Below are 21,318 nucleotides of genomic sequence, written 5' to 3'. Positions count from 1 at the left end.
AAATGGCGTAGAAAACTTTATCGCTTTCCTCACAGATTACCGAAAGTCGTTGAAACCAAAAAACGTTACTTTCCCTTTTCGCTTCATCAAACCACAATTTTCGATGATTGTGAAACCACAATCATACTCTTTCGGTACTGTAAAACGGAAGAATCAGTTTGATGAATCACTGCAAAGCAAAATAGACATCACGATTGTGCGTACCCCAAGATGCTGCGCCTAAGCCGATTAGAACTTGTTCTGGTAGGAGGACACCGAATAAAAGGGAAACTTCCCAGAAGAACCAAACCAGTTAGTACATTCACTCAGAAAACCGCTTCCAAAACACACCGACTCAGACTCAATCTGAGAAGAGCAGCCAAATTTCCCGGGAAACCCTAAGCTGAAATTGAGATGGAATGAAGTATAGCTATCTGAGGTGGTTTTGTTTTCGTACGGAGGGTTGAAATTTCCTTCTTCCTGATGATTGGTTTTATGCTCAGGAGAAAAAAACAACCCCAATCCAAACCCAACTAGATAGTGATGCGAATTTCGGTGGGGCTTCCTTTTGTACCACGCTTTACCTACACGGGTGAATAATTCGGGAAAGCCGATTTTTGGATTTTCCTCTCAATGTGTGTGGTGTAGGTGTCTAGTTGCTTTATCAAGAAAAATGAGGGTTGTTTTTGTGGTTCAACGATCTACCTTTTACGGTTTGTGCGAAATAGGGCGAAAGGTTGTGGCTTGAATGGGCTTTAGACTAACTGGTTGAGAACTCTGTTTTTCATTGAGAATGTTTCATTAGTACGGAAATCGAAATCATTGAAAAATCATTCATTGTTATTGCGTGAATAATGGGGAATTTGGAGTGAAAACATGGGAAGTTCGATTTCTTATGCTAGGAAAATAATTGTTCAAATTATCACTTTTATACAAAAAAAATTTACGAAAAAAAAACCACACTCCATACTTAAATAAGTATGACAAGAAATGTAAAACTTAAAGCCGTTCTCTCAAACCGAGAAATGGAAAACTTCTTCTTGACAAGTGTTGTCTGTAACAATCAGGAAATGCTTATTAAAACCTAAATAAATGGAAACAAGTCATATGTTTCAATCTTGTACTTTTAAACAATGTTGATTCCTCCTTCCTTTACCGATCTCAATAAATTTAGCCTTTCATGTTAAATTCATTTGTCTCGGAATGCTTCGCGCTTTTTTCCTTCGAATGTTAAAAACAAACAACCCCTTCGATATGTATCAACAGACAGGGAAGACAACAAGCCTTTGTGTAGTAATTAAAACGCCTGATAATCGCCCGATTTTTATCTGTACCGGTTCGTTAAATGCCGGCAGCTTCTTTCTTTACTGAAAAATTTAATCAACAACATTTTTCCTTTTCCCCCTTTTCTTCTCCATTTTCCACCGGCAGGTTCAGCAAAGCATCAGGTCGTTGCGTACACGGAAAAGTCCCAGGATAAGCACGAATCGCGGCACATCCAGCTGGTCCGGGAGTATGGCTTCCATCCGCGCTCCAAGGTGCAGGTCGAGGATGGGGCCGTGCTGCCCCGGAAGTTCGAACCATTTCCGGACGACATGTACGGGCGGCCGCTGGAGGAAATCGACAACTTCATCTACGAGGAGGTGAGTTGCTTTTGGAAGTTCTGTTCTGTGGTTCAGCGGAATTTTGTTGATTGGGTTTATGATCTTGAGTCGTAGAACAAAGAAGTTGTACGTCTCTTTAAAAAATCGTTTGACTTTGTTGATCTTTCAAGTTAAAAGGAGAACGAAGATAATTTGAAAAGATAAAAGGTATAATCTGAAAATCTTGCAAAAGAAAAAAAAATTAACCTTGCTAGGTGAATCAGAATGATATCAACCCTTTCAAAACTATAACGACTTAACTAAAAAAACTGAACTAAATTTCCATAAAGGTGAATTATAAGATATTTTGGGATAATGTTTTTTTTCCATATTCCACAAAATTTAATTTTTTATTTGAAACTTCAAACTTTGTTTCAACCGAAGTCAACTTTTTCATATTTCAATACACCATTTATAAATATTAATTTTGTACAAAACTTTCATCAGTTTTTCAGTTTTTTTTTGAAAATATCTTGTTTTTTAAAATCATGTATATTTTAATTTGTCTAATTAATTTTCAATACAGCATCCTGGATTTTTGAATAAACATTGTAGTCTTACTTAAAAGGACATCACTTTTCACCGATAAGGCCGATAAAATTAAGTAACAAACTGAAGTTTCTTGTCCATTTATTTTTTTTTTAAATACAAAAATCTTTAGATACTCTTTAATCTCAATAATAGAGTTTTTTCCCTTACAATTTTTGAAATATGATTTTTGGTTCAGTATTTGGAAAACCATAACTGTCCTTTCGTATTTTATTTTTCAAAAATAAATCTAATTTAAAATTTTCAAAGCTTATTGAAAATCTTGTTTACATTATCAGCAGTTTAATTCTTTTCATTTTCGTATTTCCTTATCCATTTCCTGTTTTCTTCAAAAAGTGAAAAAAGTAATAAAGTGATGTAAACGTACGCAAACAATTGTTAAAAAACGATCACAAACTCATACATAACTCGCAATGAAACTTGATGTTTCCTCGAAGAGATTCCTTTTACATAACTCTTAGTATTCATCTTCCAAGGATATGATAGCTAGCATCTTACAAATGCTAAAACTATCAATCCACAGAGAGTGTATTATGCCGTGACCGGGATTCGATCTCATTACCGTTGGCTTAGGAGACTTAAGTGCTATCCTCTAAGCCACAGGCTGCGGCTAACTGTAAACATACAAAACAAGAGTGGCTCCTCAAAGCCTCGAGGTATGAGTCGTTTCAAAGAAAGAAAATACAAGAAATTATCAGCAGATACCTAATTGTATCCATTCTTACTGTGCTAATTCTATATAAGATTTTCTTACGGAAAAATGTTGCTAAAAATTTATTTAAAAAAATGTATTTTTTAATTTTTTTATGCAAATAAATGCATTCATTTAAGCTACTTTTTTTCTAAATTCAGTATTCAGTATTAAAAATTGCAAGAGGTAATAAAATTCAGGTTTATTTTCATTTTCATCATCAACTAACCCAAAGACCGCCAGGAATCTTGACAGCTGAGAATAAAAATAAAAGACATTCACTTTTTAAATTTTTCCCCAGTTTCACAAAAATGCAGGTATTTCGACGAATCTAAAATATTGTTTAAGGTAAAAGATAAAAATTTATTAGTCTTCAACAAAATTGAAAAATTAACTGAATGTCTTAATTTCATGTCAGAAAATTTATAATTTTTGAAATTAATTTTTTCAAAAATAATGGAAGTAAATTTTTAAATGCTTTCACTGAACTTTACAACATTCAATCTAAATCTGAATCCTTTATTGAATTGAGGACAGTTTCCACATGCCAAATTGTCAAAAATATATGTGATGGACAAAATGTTCCTTTTTCATTGAGCTCAACCTTTTAACAGGCAATATTTCGAAACTTCGAAGTGTCCTCTTGGCTGAAAAAGTGTTAGAAAGATTTAAATCTCAAAATAATTCTTGAAATTTACATTTGGAACCACTTAAGGCTAAAAAGACAACATGAAGCGTTAAATTATTTTAATTGTCCAAAATGTGATTCCAATACCGAAATGCTTTGGAACAAATTCTTCACCTGAGCTTTGGCATTTTAAATAAATCAATTAAAAAGAATTGTACTTGTTTGAAATAAAAAGTGTAATATAATGCATCACTTTGTTTTGTAAATTATTTGCATGGATGGAAATTTAGGAAATTTTAAATGACGGTACCCCGTAATATGGTGAAAACGTGAAAAAATGTTGGTGATAATCTGTCCTTGAGAAAGCGTTCAATACAGAAGCTCATTCGCAATTTTTTATAGACAGCATGGAAAAAAAATCCAGTAAAGTAATAAATAAAATAAAATAAAATAAAATAAAATAAAATAAAATGAAGTCCCAATGGTAGACCCAAAAATAGCTAGCAATTCGAACAAAATCTCATCGTAAATTGTCTAAGGAGACCTTGGGGATCTAACAGTAAGCATTAAAATTTGAAAAAAAAAAAAAAAAGTGAAAATGAAGGAACGTGTGAGATTTCAACATGCGCAATCCGAATATATCAATAAGGAAAGTGATAAAAAAATATTTTTTCTTATTCGTTCGCCTAGCTGACAAATAAACATAATATAATTATAACATAAACATAACATAAACATAACATAAACATAACATAAACATAACATAAACATAACATAAACATAACATAAACATAACATAAACATAACATAAACATAACATAAAAATAACATAAACATAACATAAACATAACATAAACATAACATAAACATAACATAAACATAACATAAACATAACATAAACATAACATAAACATAACATAAACATAACATAAACATAACATAAACATAACATAAACATAACATAAACATAACATAAACATAACATTAACATAACATAAACATAACATAAACATAACATAAACATAACATAAACATAACATAAACATAACATAAACATAACATAAACATAACATAAACATAACATAAACATAACATAAACATAACATAAACATAACATAAACATAACATAAACATAACATAAACATAACATAAACATAACATAAACATAACATAAACATAACATAAACATAACATAAACATAACATAAACATAACATAAACATAACATAAACATAACATAAACATAACATAAACATAACATAAACATAACATAAACATAACATAAACATAACATAAACATAACATAAACATAACATAAACATAACATAAACATAACATAAACATAACATAAACATAACATAAACATAACATAAACATAACATAAACATAACATAAACATAACATAAACAAACTCATTGACCAACTCACGAAATATGTCTTTCTACCGTTTCACAGCCTGGAATTAGGCACTCATAGCACTACGCTAAGGTTCGAGGTCTATTTTTACAATAAAAAACACTTGATTACAAAATTAACAAAAATATCCTCTGACATCTTAGACATAAAGTTAACATGGTGACAAGGTGTCTTCTAACTCGATTTTGTATACTTCGTAATAATAACTCCTAAAGTTTTGTAGCAGTTCAATTGCCGAACCATGTATTTGCGAAGAATTGGCCCAAGCCATAACCTCAAATTTTGATTTGCTGGCGGCCTCACCAGTGAACCAGTGATGCTAGATGCGTTACTAAAATCAGTATTTGCTTGTTTTAAACTTATAATAATATTCCTGAATTAATTAAATTTTTTGACAATCAACAGCTAAACGTTTGAATTCTCCAGCAAACATGTTAGAAGGTATATCGCAGGAACAACAAAATTATTCAAATAATTATACCAGATGAAAAGATTGTATTAAAATAACCAAAATAGCATAAATCTACAATAGTGGAGATATATCTACAATAACAAGATTCCAACGATTCGATATCCTCACGAAAAGCGAAATAAATGATTCCAAGTAAGTCGAGTAAAACAAAAAAAAAATCCCCGACCGAGATTTGAACTCCAGTCCTCCGAGTTCGCAGTCTGTTATCTAACCACGATGCTAAATCGTCAGTTGATATGAACTACGCTATAGCTCTATAGGTGAGATTTTTTTTCACGAACCGGTCAAAGAGTGGAAGGGAGAGATCGGGTAAAGTTTCAATTGATGGACCGCCCATTTATCGTAAATAAGTTCACTCAAATCATAATTGTCGAATCAGCATATTTTCAACTTTTTGGAGACATATTTACGAATTGACTAAACTGCTACTGGGGGTAAAACGCCAACGTTAAGAATTATCTTTTATAACTTATAAATGAAGAATGCCATCAAGTAAATTCGACAAAAGTTTTGAAAAGGGGACTGCTCTTCACCATAAATATATAAACTGGAACACCTAAACCAATAATATAAGTCGTCATATTTAAATTATGAAAGGCTTTCAAAAGTATGATTTCCATTTCGTTTGGGGCAAAGTGCGCATATGTGTAGGGGAACAGGGGGCATAATGTTAAGAAAACGTTAAGAAAAAAAGCCGTGTTTTAGAGAACATTTGAAAAGATTAACTTTAATTTTCGATTGTGTTTGGAAGTTTGGTTTATTTTTTGTCTCAATCTGATAGTTAGAATAACTGGAAGGTCAAAAATAACCACAAATTTAATGAAGTTTAAAGAGTAGGTTGAAAATTGGATTTCAGATTCAGTAGGGGCATAATGCGCATATGTGTGTACCCAATCGCGCCGTTTAACGTTAAATAAGTGTTTATTGATTCAAGTGCCTCCGAAAGTGTTTGACAGGTATAAAAACTTCTTTTATACTTCACAGATGGAAAAATGTATTGCTACGCGCAGTGCTGCCAGTTATACTGAAATTCTTGTGAATAGTCAATTAAATCTATATTAAATTTAGGAATTTTAAATATATTCGTTTATATTCAAGTAATGTTTTCCAATACAACATATAAATATCTTTAAAATTGTTATGAAAAAACTGCATATACATTTAAACAAATATGAAACATGCTGAGAGATTAACGGACATGGCGCAGTTTTGCCCTACCTAGACATGTTTATTAAAAATAGTTCAAAATAACAGAAAAAATAATTTAATAAGGAAATTTTTCGTTTTGTGATGCTTTTCAAGACCAATGTTCATTATTGTAACAGATGTCAGGTAATTTTTTTGATGAGAGATGCCGTGATTCCTTACGAAATTCATGGCACAAATTGCAAGGAATATGGCTTGAAAAACATGTTTGGATTTTTGCAGGGATTTATCGCATATTTGATGCTAATTTTTTGTACAAAAGGTTTCTACTGTGGATTAGAAGGGAATAACGTACAGAATTCTTTAAAAAAGTGTATATCTAGCTAGATATTGCTGTGGGGCATTATACCCCCAGTTCCCCTATACCCAAACGCGCCATTAAACGTTTATTACGTGTATTTTTTTTATATTAGCGCCCCCGAAAGTGTTTGCCTGGTTTTAACACTTGTATTTTTGCAAGAAAAACTCCTAAAAAAATCGGTTTTCGTTTTTTGACCAATTTACGTGAAATAAAAAAAAATAAAAGGGCCACAAATGTTTATAAACGCATAAAAATGTGAATAGAACATGGCATTTTCAGAAATATTGAAAAATCTTTGATTAGTGAAATACTGATGGTGGCACATCTTGCCCGCTCTGGCCATTTTGTACCTAGTTCCCCTACTCTGTTTTTGTTAATGTCGAATATGTTGTTCCGAAGGAGGACAGTCGGCTAAATTTGTCATAATTTCGACCAAATTAAAAATTTAGAGTAATTTTTAAGGTCAGGAAACAGAAAAGCAATCAAAAATAGCCATGATTTGTAAAAAAGGTAGTTCATACTTAAGCTTACAAGACGTCCTACTTTGGTAGGACATGTCCTACTTTTTCGACCCTTACTTTGAACCTAAAATGTCCTACTTTTTTACGGTTTGGACCATTATCTCCTTATCCTAATCCTTATTGGCGTCTTTAGAAAAATCTTCTTCACGATCGGTTTCTGCTAATGAAAGTTAAGGCCCTTCTGGAAGAAATTAATAACCATTGGAAACAGAAAAAGTGATAGAGGAGTTATGCCAAGTCTACAAGTCTTCTTTGGATTATATTCGCAAGTGGTTTGGCTCATCGAGTGATTTTAAGCCCTTCGATTGGCTGTCTTTGCTGGAACCACATAGTTCAAAATTCGAGGAGCTTGAGAACTGTGTGAAAATTTAAGCGAACAAAGGTATTGAAATCAACGATGTCTAACTGTATGACCAATTTTGTCGCCTAAATTCGTTCATTGCGCAGCAAGTAGTTGATTTTAGGAACTTACTTACTCATGAAACATATGGAAATTATTTTTCCAATCAAATGAATTACCCGATCATCACTCCGAGCTGCTGACGATTGCTGAATATTCCTTCGCAATTTCGTTTCCCAACGCCAATGTAGGGAGAATTTTTTCCTTCATCAATACCCAGTGGACCAAAGAATGCGGAAAACTCCTTATTAACGCGGTGAGAGCGATTATCTTACTGCAATACAACAACAGGCAAATTTCATGTTCAGAGTTCCAATCCTATTTGTTGAAAAATGAAGAATTGCTAGAAAAAATCGTCTACTACTTTTATTCCTACTTTAGATAGAAAAACGTCTTATTTTTTCATAGTATTTTGAGCAAAATGTCCTACTTCCCGAAATTTTTAATCTGGTTAGCTTAGATTCATACTATACTTTATAGAAGGCGCACGAGTTGCACAAAAATTAAAATTTTATTATATCTTAACTGATGTTTGGGCCTATGAATACAACCTATTTTAGAAACGGTTTCACCCAATTTGAACACCTGTTAACAACTTAAAAATCTGAAATAGCGTGAAATATTTAAAATATTAAGAAACACGCAATTTTTCACTAAAAAACAAGATAATTTTACGAAGACAACTGGTTCATTATTAAAAAATGTCAAAATATTATTTCTTTTCAAAGAATTTCGATCTATTAAGTTTGAGAAAGGGGCAATTTCTTCAATGTTACAAATATTTTCGCAACAACTTTATCATGAAAGTGAAAAATTCATCTCTCCATGTTCCGAAAACCCAATTTATTTATAAATATTCAGTTTATCGTATCACTGTTTTTTGTTTTTTACGCGAGACATGGAATCGTCGAAATCTGTAACGATTTATCCCAACAACAACTTTTTCTGACAATGAAACAAATAACGCTGAATCTGCTGGTAAATATTTTCGTTATCATGGGGAGGAGAAACAAAATTTTTTTTTCTGGCAACAAATATGTATGTCGGGCTGCAAAACATGCTACCGAACCCCAACGACGATGACTGCTCCCTACTGCTGCAATATGATCGCTCAACTATACGGCAATACATTTAATTAGTGTAATCGAGTGAAGTGGATTGGATGGAGAAAGGAATGAAACGTCGAAAGAGTTTGTTTGGGACACAACAGCTGCCAACAATTTACACTTTCGGGTGATGGGTCGTGAATATTTGCCGATATGGAAACAGGATGACAAAAAAAAACAGGGTAAAAAAAGAAGGTAAACAGTAATGGGAAAAGGTTAATTTCATCAGAAGCGATTGAATTTTTCATTCAATCTGCCGATATGGCCATAATTTTTAATGAATGTTAATGATGATTGAGGGATGATATTTTATTTTCCAACCCCGGGCGTTGGCTCACTTTTCATAGAAAATGACTCCCGGCTTTCGTTCAAACAAACCACCATTTGTCAATTACAATTTTCTTTAATTAACTTGAGAAGCACGTTTGTCCTTTTCCGAGTGGTTTCGGAACCAGGCACTTCCCGGAAGGTGTCACTCGAGCTTAATGGATGAATGAATGAAATGGTCAATAAATCATCGGAAAGAATGATAGCTCCCCGGAGAGATTGAAATTTATGCAAAATAACTGCAAATCAGAAAATGTTGTTTTATCCCTTTGACTATCCGGGGATTATCAACGGTTGGGGTTTTCACTTTGAACAATATGTAGGAAATTTTGAGGAATAACTGATAATTTTAAATTAAATAAAAACAAGAAGCACTCAAAGGGTTAAATCAAAACCTACACTCAGCAATGCTGTTTGCGGCAAACACTTACAACAAGAATAACAATCAAGTGTACAAGAACGATGATTTATGATATTTTACCCTCACTCGTACCCCCACTCAACATTTTTTTTTATTTTGTAGGTACTTTCATTCAGTACACATTGGCAGAAGTGAAACAGGATTGGGGGTGGTAATGGCATGCAAATGCCAGCCACCCTCTTTCGCTTTCCATAGGAATTTGTTTCCCTTTGCTTATTATGTGATAAGAAATTTTTCTGACGCACGTCACACAGGAAGGCGAAACCAAAATACGGCATGCAAAAGCGGGGAGGACGATACAAAAAAATACTTCAGTATTTTAGCACTTGATTCCGCAAGTACCCACTGCGTACCGAATAAAATTTTATGATCAACGCTTGTTAAAGGTTTTCTTTGTTTAAACCTGATAAGTTTACGATATAAAGTAAAAAGTTGTGGATAAAACCTGAAACCATTTTGAACTGAGGTTTAAGAATAAGTTTTTTATTGTTACCTGCGTAGAATTTTAAACAAACAAAATTTATATGTGATAAAATAAAAGCCAAATAGTCCAGATTATATGAAAAATATTTCTTCAAGTTGATTCAGATCCAGTTCGAAATAAAGATAGTCCATATTAAATATGAATATGAGTTTGGTCAAAACCAATATATTATAAGGTAGCTCAGTAAGTGGCTGAAATAACCAGAAAATAAACAATAACCAAACGCAATCTTCAGACTATGAACTTGAAAACACATAATGAATCATATTTTGATGATTGAGTAAGGTTTATCGGGGTAACAAACTTGACTCAAAACTGAAGCCTGAAACCTCAAACACTATTTCCAGGTTAAGAATTATGTCATTAGACTGCTTCAAGCTTTGTATGGTAATTTCAAAATTCTCCGTTTTACACTTCCTATAAAAAAATTTCTGTTTGTTTTTGCTGCCAGAAATAGCAATAAAGTTTTGGAAGCGATTTATCCTGTTCCGAATTAGCGAAACGAGTTTTAATTTTGTGTGGAAATTTGGATGGGAAAACAACAAATTTTCATTCAAAAATCGTCAGAGATGTACTAAAAGTTCCAAAACATATGACTTTGAACTAAAAAAAAATCTTGATTCTTGTAGTACAATTCACGTGAACAAAGCACAAACCTCACTTGTAACCCAGAACATATATTCGATATAATACAATATTTTTTCAATTTTGTTTTATAATTTTAACGTTTTTGAATGTGTATTTGAAAGCTTTGTAACCGTAGGATAAAAATAAAAAATTAAAAAAAAACTGCTTGCATAGCCATGCGAATTTATTGATTTATATAACATTTGCAAAACATTTCATGAAGTTATTAATAGCTCTAGCAAACAAAGTCTGCAATTTTCAAAGACTTTTCTGTGGATTAATATTGATTAATTTCAAATGGTTATAACTTTTTTCAAGAAATACTTAGCTGCTTGTCATGTTAGCCGAAAAACAAAGCTTAAGAATAGTCAATACTGAAAGTCAAATACCAACTCAATTTCAAACTTAATTATTTCAATTTTATGGATGATTCAATGTGCAAAAATTTCTTCTTTCTTTTCCGTTCAAAATTAAATCGCTTAGTGAAAACTCAGGAATCGAACAAATCATCTCAAACTTTACACTGATGCCTGGTGACCCAAAAGGCATCAAAAAAACATTTATCATATGTGTCAAAAAAGTCTTTATTGCTGCCTTCTAGTAAGCATTTCATAATTTTTCTTGCACGTGTTTTTTTTTTGAAAAAAAACTTGCCAAAACCGGCAATTGAGTTCAATCACTCAAATTCAAAATCCTGGAACAAATCGAAAAAATCCAAGCATTATTCAATAGAATGTCAAAAAAGGTAAAGAAAATTCACTTCAAAACTTCATGTTTATTTTGTTAAAAATAACTCTTAAAAAACTGCTTTTGGCCCCAAAAATCAAAACTTATCATTACTAAACTAGAATTTATTGCCTTATTTTGCAAATAATGTGAAAACATCCAGGCAATATCCGGGCAGTTTTGCACAAAAACCGAATATCCAAGCTGGACCGGGATGGACTTCAATCAATTTTTTTTACTGAATATCCGGGCAAGCCCTGATTAAATCGAAGATTCTGGAATGCTTATCCTACTGTATATTCAAATTTTCTGACTTGTTGATTGAAATTCAATTCTGAATAATATATTTTTAAATAGATTAAACTCATTCCGGAAATTCGGATACCATATTATCAAAACCAAAATGTTTTTTTTTTTAATTTTGGATTCTGTATCTTTTTGAGAATAACTGATTTTCTATTTGAATCATCATTAGTAGTCAACGATTGAAAACTGTTTTGAAATCCTGGTTTAAAATTGGTTTTGTATTTCATACGAAATTGGTTCCATAAATTTCGAAATGCATAGAGGCATTTTCTAAATTTAGCTAAATGATAATTTTCCGAAAGCGATAAAAGAAAATTATAAACCATCCTGAGATTTTGTTTTATATTCAGATTCTAAGTTCTTGAACTTTATTCATATGGAGAAATGAAAAATAGCAAAACTTCAAAACGACAATCCAGAACTGAAAACTTGGAACCAGATCCATCATTCGAAACTCATATTTAAATTCAGATTTACAAGTTCGATTAAAAAGACATACACAGTCTTAGCCGATTTTGGCTTTACAGACTGAATAAATGACGATGATGAATAAAATAGAAATAATGAATTCAGATTGCAACCCGAAACTCAAAAATTTAAATTATTGATCAAAGATTGAGGACTCTGAAACAGATTTCACATGTTGATTCATAATTAAAATTATGATTTTATGATGATATGTTTCGTATATGGAAATTCATGATATTTAATAATATAAAAATATTCACTGGATTTAAATTATGGTATTGATAGAAATGATAATTGTATGCTGATAAAGAAACATGTGGTTTTTACGTAAAAAACTGCAGGTAATTTAATATTTTCTCAGTGTATTGATAAGTATGATAAAAAAATCTGTTTTTAAGAAAGTAAAACTTCAAACTAAAATCTTGATTTTTAGAATGTTTCAAATTTTAGATGTTTTACATTCAATTTAAAAAGTTGATTAATTTTCATCTATGGTTCTTTGCAGGCCTAGTTTATTTGATTTGAGAATGTATTGAGTTTTTTTTTATTATTGAAGGAGTCATTAAAAATCTTTTTCTCTGCTGATTTAAAAAAAAAGGTAAATCTACTTGATTCTTAGCAAATTCAGAGATTTTCAACATCGATGAATGTTATTTCTGTATTTTGTAACTTATTGAATTAACTTACCATTTTAAAGACGCATTTAAAAATGTTAAGATTCAATACGAAAATTGACTTATGTGATAAAACCTGGACTGGATAATCTAAAGCACATATAATATTTTGTTGAAAGTTTTTTTTATTCATGCAATGTTCGAGAAAAAATATTATCGAAAAAAAATCAGAATGCAGAACTCCCCTCCCCCTGAGGTGTTTCGGCCTACGGCCCAGCAATGGACATAAATTGACAAAAACATCAAAAAAGTTTAGAATATCGATGATTTATTTCAGATTAGTCATTTTCTGATTTTTTTTTTCCTACTGCAGAAAAAAAGAAAGTTATAAAAATAATTCAAATTATTTTTATGTATAACTAGCTCGCCGGTTTGTTCTGTGCTACATCTTCCAAAAATTAAAGAAATTTGAGAAAAAAAGTAATTTGGATTTATTTTAATATCATTCCAAATAAAATTTTAACATCATCAGATGCAGAACCTCTTTAAAATGAGTGCTCCGATACGCGCTTGAAAATGTTATACCAAAATATATATTTTTAATTTTATGAAATGATGTTTTTTTATTTACTAAACAGATCTAGTTTTTTTAATCACTGTTTAAAGTTTTTAAAGACATGTCCAAAACGTTCATCAAGCCTCCTTACAGGAAAAAAGGTGAGATCACTAAAAAATATTTTTCGTATGCATATATACCCTCTCGTAAAATACGGTTCCTTTTCCCCTTCCTGTCCGTTTCATGGATTTTTTTTTATTATTTTGATAATTGGGATTTTAACATCTATGGGATCATTCATCCCTTCATTCACCTGGAAGAAAAAAGGGATCTTGAGAACAGACAAAAAAGTATTTCTCCCATCCCAAAACACTCCCATGGCAAATTTGCATTTACTTTCTTGATTGATTTTTTAGCTATACAACAAAACTTGTGAGATTAGTTCTTGAGCTACACAACAAGTATTTTTATAGAACTTCCCAATTGTGAGATGGGTGGGGCCTCGAATGTAAGCAAATTTGATTGCATTTGCCTTATGAGTTCTCTAGATATGACAAAAATGTATGACAGCCTAATTCATCCTTTTCTTTCTTCCCACTGGAAAGGAGGAGAAGTTTTTTAAATAATTATAAAAACAAATGTAATACGGTTGCACTGGAAGGACAATGCCAGAGATTAAAAGTGCCGGTCCGGCATACATTATCATGCTGATAATTCCCCTTCCAAGGAAGTTTATTATTGGAGTAAAATCTTATTTGTGGGTGTGGTTTATCTGAATCAATCGGAAAGCGTTCGTAATCAAACTTTCATTAGGTTTGCAATCATATAATTTTCGAGCTGATTTTACAAACCTTCCAAAATCCACTAGTAAAAAGTACTTTAATATCTAGTGAAAACGTTCTTTTGGAAATCATGAGAGGAGCTGAGTGAATACGCAACCTTTAATTTGATCTCATTGAGCTAAATCAATGGTGTTTCGCAAATTTTAAAATAACAGAAGAAAACAATACTTTTTTGATCCTATTCTCTATACACATTTATTTTGAGATTGATACAACTTTAACCTGCGAATATCTAATTTTCATTGTGAGGAAATGTTTCTATAATAATATTCGGTATAAAGCTGACTTATAAGCTCATTAGGGTTTTTCGCTATAAATATCTTATTTATAATGTAAATAATGCTTTTGTTGTTAAATAGAAGAATTTAACTTTGAATTATCATTTTTAATTCGACCTTTTTAAATTCAGCTTAACACAACTAAATTTTAATGATTTTACATTTTGCAAATATACGTTCGAAAAACAAAAATTGAGATAAGTTTTTGATAATTCTGACCATGAATTTAAATCTGATTTCAACACTATGTTTTTTTGCTATATTTATCCAGAATTCACTATTCAAAATACTGTTTTAATCAATTCTGAAATTAATTTATCATTGTGAAACGTGATCAAAGATTTCAACTTTAAAATCTAAAAAAAAAATTGAAATAAAATAAATAAACATTATTCTGAACTCCAGAGCTTTTGGAACTCTACTTTTCTTGATATGTTTTAGAATTTCGAGCTCTCTTTTAAACTTGACATATAAATTAGAAACCAATTACATGAAATTTTAACCCTTCGTTTCAAATAGTAACAAATTTGCAACAAAGAATGTATGAATAAAGCAATAAATGGTTTTTTATTCCTTGAATTTTTAAAACAATTTCTGAGAAATAATTAAAATAATAAAGAAATAAAAGATCAAATTCTGATTAACAAAGCTACGAAGTTCACATTTGTAGGTGCAAAAATTAAAAAACTGATGAAAATTAAGCAAAAATAAATTTTAGACGATTTTGAAAACTAAACGTCTGGTAGTCTTTAACAAAGTTTTTAAATAAATTAAAGAATTTTAATATCTAAAAATAAATAACGCTCTTTGGGAAAAGCTTTAAATTTATTGAAAATTACAGAATAAAATTTTTTTTTTCTAAGGCATTGAACCTCTGAAACAGCAAAAGGATAGAAGAAAACTACCACGGAATGATGAAAATGAGCCTTAATAAACTCGAAATTCAATACCGAGATTTAATTTGGTTATAATTGCAAGATAGTGCTGCCATCTACGGCTTAAAATGTGGATTACTGAAAAAAAAATCAAAGCGTTTGAATCCCAACCTGTTTCTTCTCATTCAAAATTAACCCAAAACGTTTGTTTGATCATTTCACGCCATGTTGATGAAGATTAAGCAGTTTGATTAAGTATTGTAACTTTGATCACCGGGGTATCTTTGACCAACAATAAATTTTTGCACATTATCATCGATATAGTTTGTTATAGTTCTATAGTTTGAATTTTTGAAAACGGTTTTCTACGTTTGAAAGCCTATGAATTGGGTATCAAATAGACAAAATTCCGTTTGTATTTGAATTTTTTTTTTCTGTTAGTAGAAATGTAATTTCAAAATCTTAAAATATCTACTTCTTCTAAGGCTTGCAAACAAACAGCTCTCCTGATGAAACCAAAAAGCATTTAGAAGCAAACGGGTTGTTGAATGTGAAAGAACTTTTCTTTCTTTTTGTATGTTTATTTATAAAGCTTTTAGTGATGATTTTTTGATATTTAAAAAATAAAAACATTTTCCAAGAGTAAGCCCGTATTAGAAAAATGGAAAAAAAACCTTTCAATTCGTTGATATTGAAGAAAAATGAAAATGGAAATAGTGGGAGGGCCTAGGGAAATGTGTTAAGGTAAAATTTCATTTGTATTTTTTTTAGCTTAAACTATTTTGCAATTGTTTCAATTTTTGCCCCTAAGTGTATGCAACATAATAGTACTTTTTTCAATTATAAATGTTTAAAAAAAAAAACCGTTGAAAAGCAAGATAAAATGGATAAACTAGCATTTGTAAATATGATGAAGGTGTTTTGTACCCTTTATGATCGAGAAAACTCATCAAAACCTTCAAAATAGAGACTGATCAATGTAAACCAAAAGCATCAAATTCAAAACAAAGACGTAATCAATTTTTAAATCAAATTTAAAGTGGTCTAATAAATTTCTGCAACCATGTTTTACGTTTATAGGAGTTCAGTACTGGTTTTAAAAATATGAAACATGCCACATTCCCCATTACAGAAAAAAAATAATCGAAACATATTGAAAAAAAGAGATCAATATTACCCCGGATTACGGTACCTACTTTTCTCATTTCACACTTTTTTTCATATTTTTGCTCTTCAAAACAAATGGCTTCATCCGAAAAAAGTAAACTTATGCTTGATTTATCCGTTGAACAATTTAAAACAAATTTTAGAAGAAAAAAGAATTTTTGGTGATTTTCGATCATTCATATTTAAACAAGCAAAGCACATAGTGAAACTTTTCTTGTTTCCTTCACTGTATAATTCATTTTCAAGTTTCAAAACTAATTTTGCAATGATGGCTTATGATGAATCCTAAATCTGAGTTGTGTTAGTGAAATAAAAATTCTATTTCTGATTTTTTTTAAATTGAATATTTGTTCTCAATCTGGAATCAAGGTTTGGAAATATTGAACAGCAAGATCGATATAATCTGTTTGACGGAAACGTGGTTAAGTGATTCAATATCTGATAAAACAATTGCTTTTGATGGCTACCAACTCCTACGTAATGATAGATCCTACTCCCGAGGGGGAGGGATTTGCATTTACTACAAGAACGATCTTAAATGCACTAGTCTTGCTTTTTCAAGAACTTCCCTCGAATCTGATGATAAAACTGAATACTTATGCGTAGAAGTTACACTCAAAGATCATAAACCATTTCTTTTAGCCGTTTTCTACAACCCTCCCAGAAATGATTGCACAGATAAAATAAACGAACTCTTTACAGACGTGTCTTTCATGCACGATAGTATCGTCCTTCTTGGGGATTTTAACATTAATTTGCTTAATCGTTGTGAACAAACTCGAAAATTCAATGACGCGTTAGATAGCTTAGGGCTTTTTTGCGTAAATGTCAACCCCACTCACTTTCATTCAAGCGGGTGTTCTTTGATTGATCTCATGATCACGAATGACAAAAATTTCATCTTAAACAATGACCAAGTGTCCGCTCCAGGCTATTCAAAACATGATATCATTTTTGGATCCCTCAATATTTGTCGAAGCAGAAATAACAACGTTACTTTCTATAGAGATTACTCTAAAATTAATGTTAACCATCTACTTACAACCTTTGATTCATTTGATTGGAGTTTTTGCGAAAGAATCGATGATCCTGACATAATTCTTGCTATAATCAATGAACGCATATTACATCTTTTCCAAAGATTTGTTCCGCTGAAAAAATCTTCACCAAGAAAAAACCCATGGTTTCGCCAAGATATACAACGAGCTATGATTAATCGGGATGTTGCCTATCGTAACTGGGTTAGAACCAAAATGCCTAACGATTTTGTAATTTACAAGCGACTGCGAAACCAAGTCACTAATTTAATTAAACGTGCTAAGATCGACTACGTTTCAAACCGTCTTCGAAGTACCAATTCAAATCAAGAGCTTTGGAATCGATTGAAACAAATCCAGAATAGTAAAGCTAGTAAAAGTGATACTTTTAACTATTCCAATGATGAGATCAATGAATATTTTGTTTCAAATTTTACTAATGACAATTCACATCTCCCTGTCTTACCAGAAAACAGAAATGGTTTTCAGTTTACTTCTATTGATATTAATGATATTTCAAAAGCAATTCTATCTATCAAATCAAATGCTGTAGGCTCAGATGGAATTCCTCTCAAATTTATAAGAATTCTGCTACCATCGCTTTTAAATCCACTATGTAAACTTTTTAATTCCATTATTAAAAGCTGTAAATTTCCACGAGCATGGAAGGTCTCCAAAATTATACCTATTAAGAAAAAATCAAATAATAACGACTTGACCAACCTTCGACCGATAAGTATCTTGTGTGCATTTTCTAAAGTTTTTGAACGCATATTGAAATGTCAAATTCAAAACTTTTTAAGCTCCAATAACCTACTTAACGAATTTCAATCCGGTTTTAGATCTAAGCACAACACTACTACCGCACTAACTAAAGTACTTGACGATATACACTCTGCCGTTGATAAGAAACATTTGGCTGTACTACTCATGATTGATTTCTCAAAGGCATTCGACCGCGTTTCATATGTTAAACTTCTCACAAAGCTATCGGATCAATTCATGTTTTCTCGAAATTCTGTTTTATTGTTAGAATCATACTTGAAAAATCGAACACAATTTGTTAACTGTGGTAGTTTTCCATCGCGACTTATGCCTGTAATTTCAGGGGTCCCTCAAGGATCCATACTAGGACCAATACTCTTCTCAATGTTTATAAATGACTTGCCAACGGTTTGTAGAAGTTGCCAAATCCATATGTTTGCTGACGACGTTCAAGTATATTTTTCGGTAGCTAGATCAAATGCAGATAACATTAGTGAGGCTATAAACTCTGATCTTGTTAACATACATAGATGGTCTCAAAAAAATCTACTACCAATAAACAGCGATAAAACTCATGCTATGTTCTTTCCTTCATCTTACAATACCTCTAATTTGTCACCTCTTAAAATAGGATACGATACTATTACTTACGTTGAAAAAGCTACAAATCTAGGTGTTATAATCCAAAATAATCTCCAATGGACATCATTTGTCAACGCTCAGTGCTCCAAAATATATGCTACGTTGCGCATGCTGAGACTAACCTCATATTTTTTGCCCGTTAATACCAAGTTAATGTTAGTTAAAGCACTGATTGTTCCGCATTATGTATTTGGAGCTGAGTTTCTGATCGGTGCTCCTTCTAATCTTATGAAAAAGCTAAAAATAGCATTACATAGCTGCATTCGATTCACATACAATCTATCACGCTACCATGGAGTTAGTCACCATCAAATGCATATTTTGGGCACATCTTTTAACAATTTTTACAAGTTGAGAGTTAGCATCTTTTTTTACAAGATTATTAAATTGATGTGTCCTTCATATTTGTTCCATAAACTCATTCCCGTAAGAAGCAATCGTTTTTTAAATTTTACTACACCACGGCATCACACTGACAGTTACAGCAAAACTATCATTGTCAGGGGCATTGCTGTTTGGAATTCTCTTCCAAACAGCATTCAAACCAGTAATACTTTAAATTCATTCAGACGAGAGTGTCATAACTTTTTCAACGGGGGGGATCAGTAAGTTTATTAAAAAAAAAAAGAACATTAGAGAATTATAGTGTAAGAAACATCTTGTTATTTACCTTTGAAATACTAAGTGTAGTGAATTTAAAAGGAATTTAATTACCTTATACTACATGTTGAAAAAAATAAAATAAATATTTTTACTTAGTTATGATTTGACTTCATGGTTTTCGTTCGGTTTTGAACATATTTTAAACTACAAAAAATATAATAAGCATGAATTATAAAAATCGGCAATTCTGATCCTTTTATTAATTTATTGATTCAATTAGCTCAAAAAGAAGCTCCACAGAAATCGTTTGGACGCGAAAAAGTTTGGTTAAATCTAAGCACAACTCTAGATTTTATTTTAGAAAAATAGGATCCTACGCAAGGAAGAAAAGAAGATAAATAAACTCCAGCTTACGGCATAGTTTAGAAAAACAAAAACAAATCGACAAATATTTGTAACCAAAAAAGAAGTGAAATTAATTCATTAAGTCAAATTTTAGAAAATCTTTTGTCCTCATTTCCTAAACGTTTTTCGTACAACTAAACTGGTTTGTAATCATAAAACTTGTCTTCTGTGAATCTTTCAGTGAAACACAAATGGGTTTCAATGTTCAACATTCAGTAATTGTTTAATGTGGAATCAGACTGCAACTTATATTTCTTAGCATAACAGCAATTCAAATAAGCTCTTTCGTTTAATGAAGATTCCCATGGAGTTGAAATTTTTAAAATTTAAGGTTCCGAAAAGGAAAAGTTCAAAATTTTTATAAAAACTTTTTTCTTGTCCACCAAGCTGCTTTTCTCTCCATACTTTCGAATCGCATTTTGTAATACTAAAATGCATACTTTTTTTATTTTTGCTAACTGACTCAGCGGAATGTGAGGACTGTACCAAGGTTTTCAAATGAAATTCCTTTTTTTTTTGACAGAAATCGAATTCTGTGCTTTGAACCTAAAATTCTGCGACGGTTTTCTGTGACGCTTGTTTATGAAGTGCATTGGGAAATCATGTAAAACATCAACAAATTGGAAACTGCTTACAGTTTGAATAGAAAAAAAATCGATTTACATTACCTTGTTTCAATATTTTCATGAATTAGAGTCAGAAATAAAAAAACCGATAGTGACATAGAAATGTTTAATATTGAAAATCTGTCGATAATTTGGAAAATCCTTGAATTCGTTGAAAATTTTAAAAATTCTGTGATCTGTGACACAGATTTTGTGACAAAATTTCGCTCAAAATTCTGTGATAATTCAGATTTTTCTGTGATTTCGGCAACCTTGGATAGTACACCATTTATGCATGATATTTTTGTGCTTCTCCAGGCAGGGAAATGCTTGTTATTTTCCCGAAAATTATGATAAACACGATATACAGAGTTTTAAGCTGGGTTGCATCAAAATCGTACTTAGAAATAATAAAAAAGTAGGGTTAAAAAAATGTTGAAAACGCAGGTTTCAGTGATGGAATAGAGTTATCTTTATTCATTAGAATACAACTACATAATAAGCGATAGCTAATTGTCACTTTCCACTTCTTATAATCCCTAACCGGGAAAGTACTCATTTCTCAATGAATACTTTGGTATTCCTACCCAGAATATCTGGCAACACTGTTGTGTTACCACAAACGCTACTTGAATATTCTTGCCTAAACGTGTGATGAT

The 21,318-nt window shown here is 31.3% G+C and overlaps 1 protein-coding gene across 1 annotated transcript in view; it reads left to right on the top strand.

Annotated features, from left to right (window-relative positions):
• The window catches only part of LOC129757613 (sodium channel protein 60E-like), a 909,603-nt gene that overhangs the window by 368,448 nt on the left and 519,837 nt on the right, over positions 1-21,318 (top strand). The window contains exon 3 of the mRNA XM_055754888.1: positions 1,411-1,622. Within this exon, the coding sequence (XP_055610863.1) occupies positions 1,411-1,622 (212 nt within the window). The remainder of the gene's footprint in view (positions 1-1,410; positions 1,623-21,318) is intronic.

Source organism: Uranotaenia lowii, chromosome 3 (assembly GCF_029784155.1).
Source record: "Uranotaenia lowii strain MFRU-FL chromosome 3, ASM2978415v1, whole genome shotgun sequence".
Classification (NCBI taxonomy): domain Eukaryota; kingdom Metazoa; phylum Arthropoda; class Insecta; order Diptera; family Culicidae; genus Uranotaenia; species Uranotaenia lowii.
Note: the sequence above shows the minus strand (reverse complement) of the source record. Positions and strands in the feature narration are given on the sequence as shown.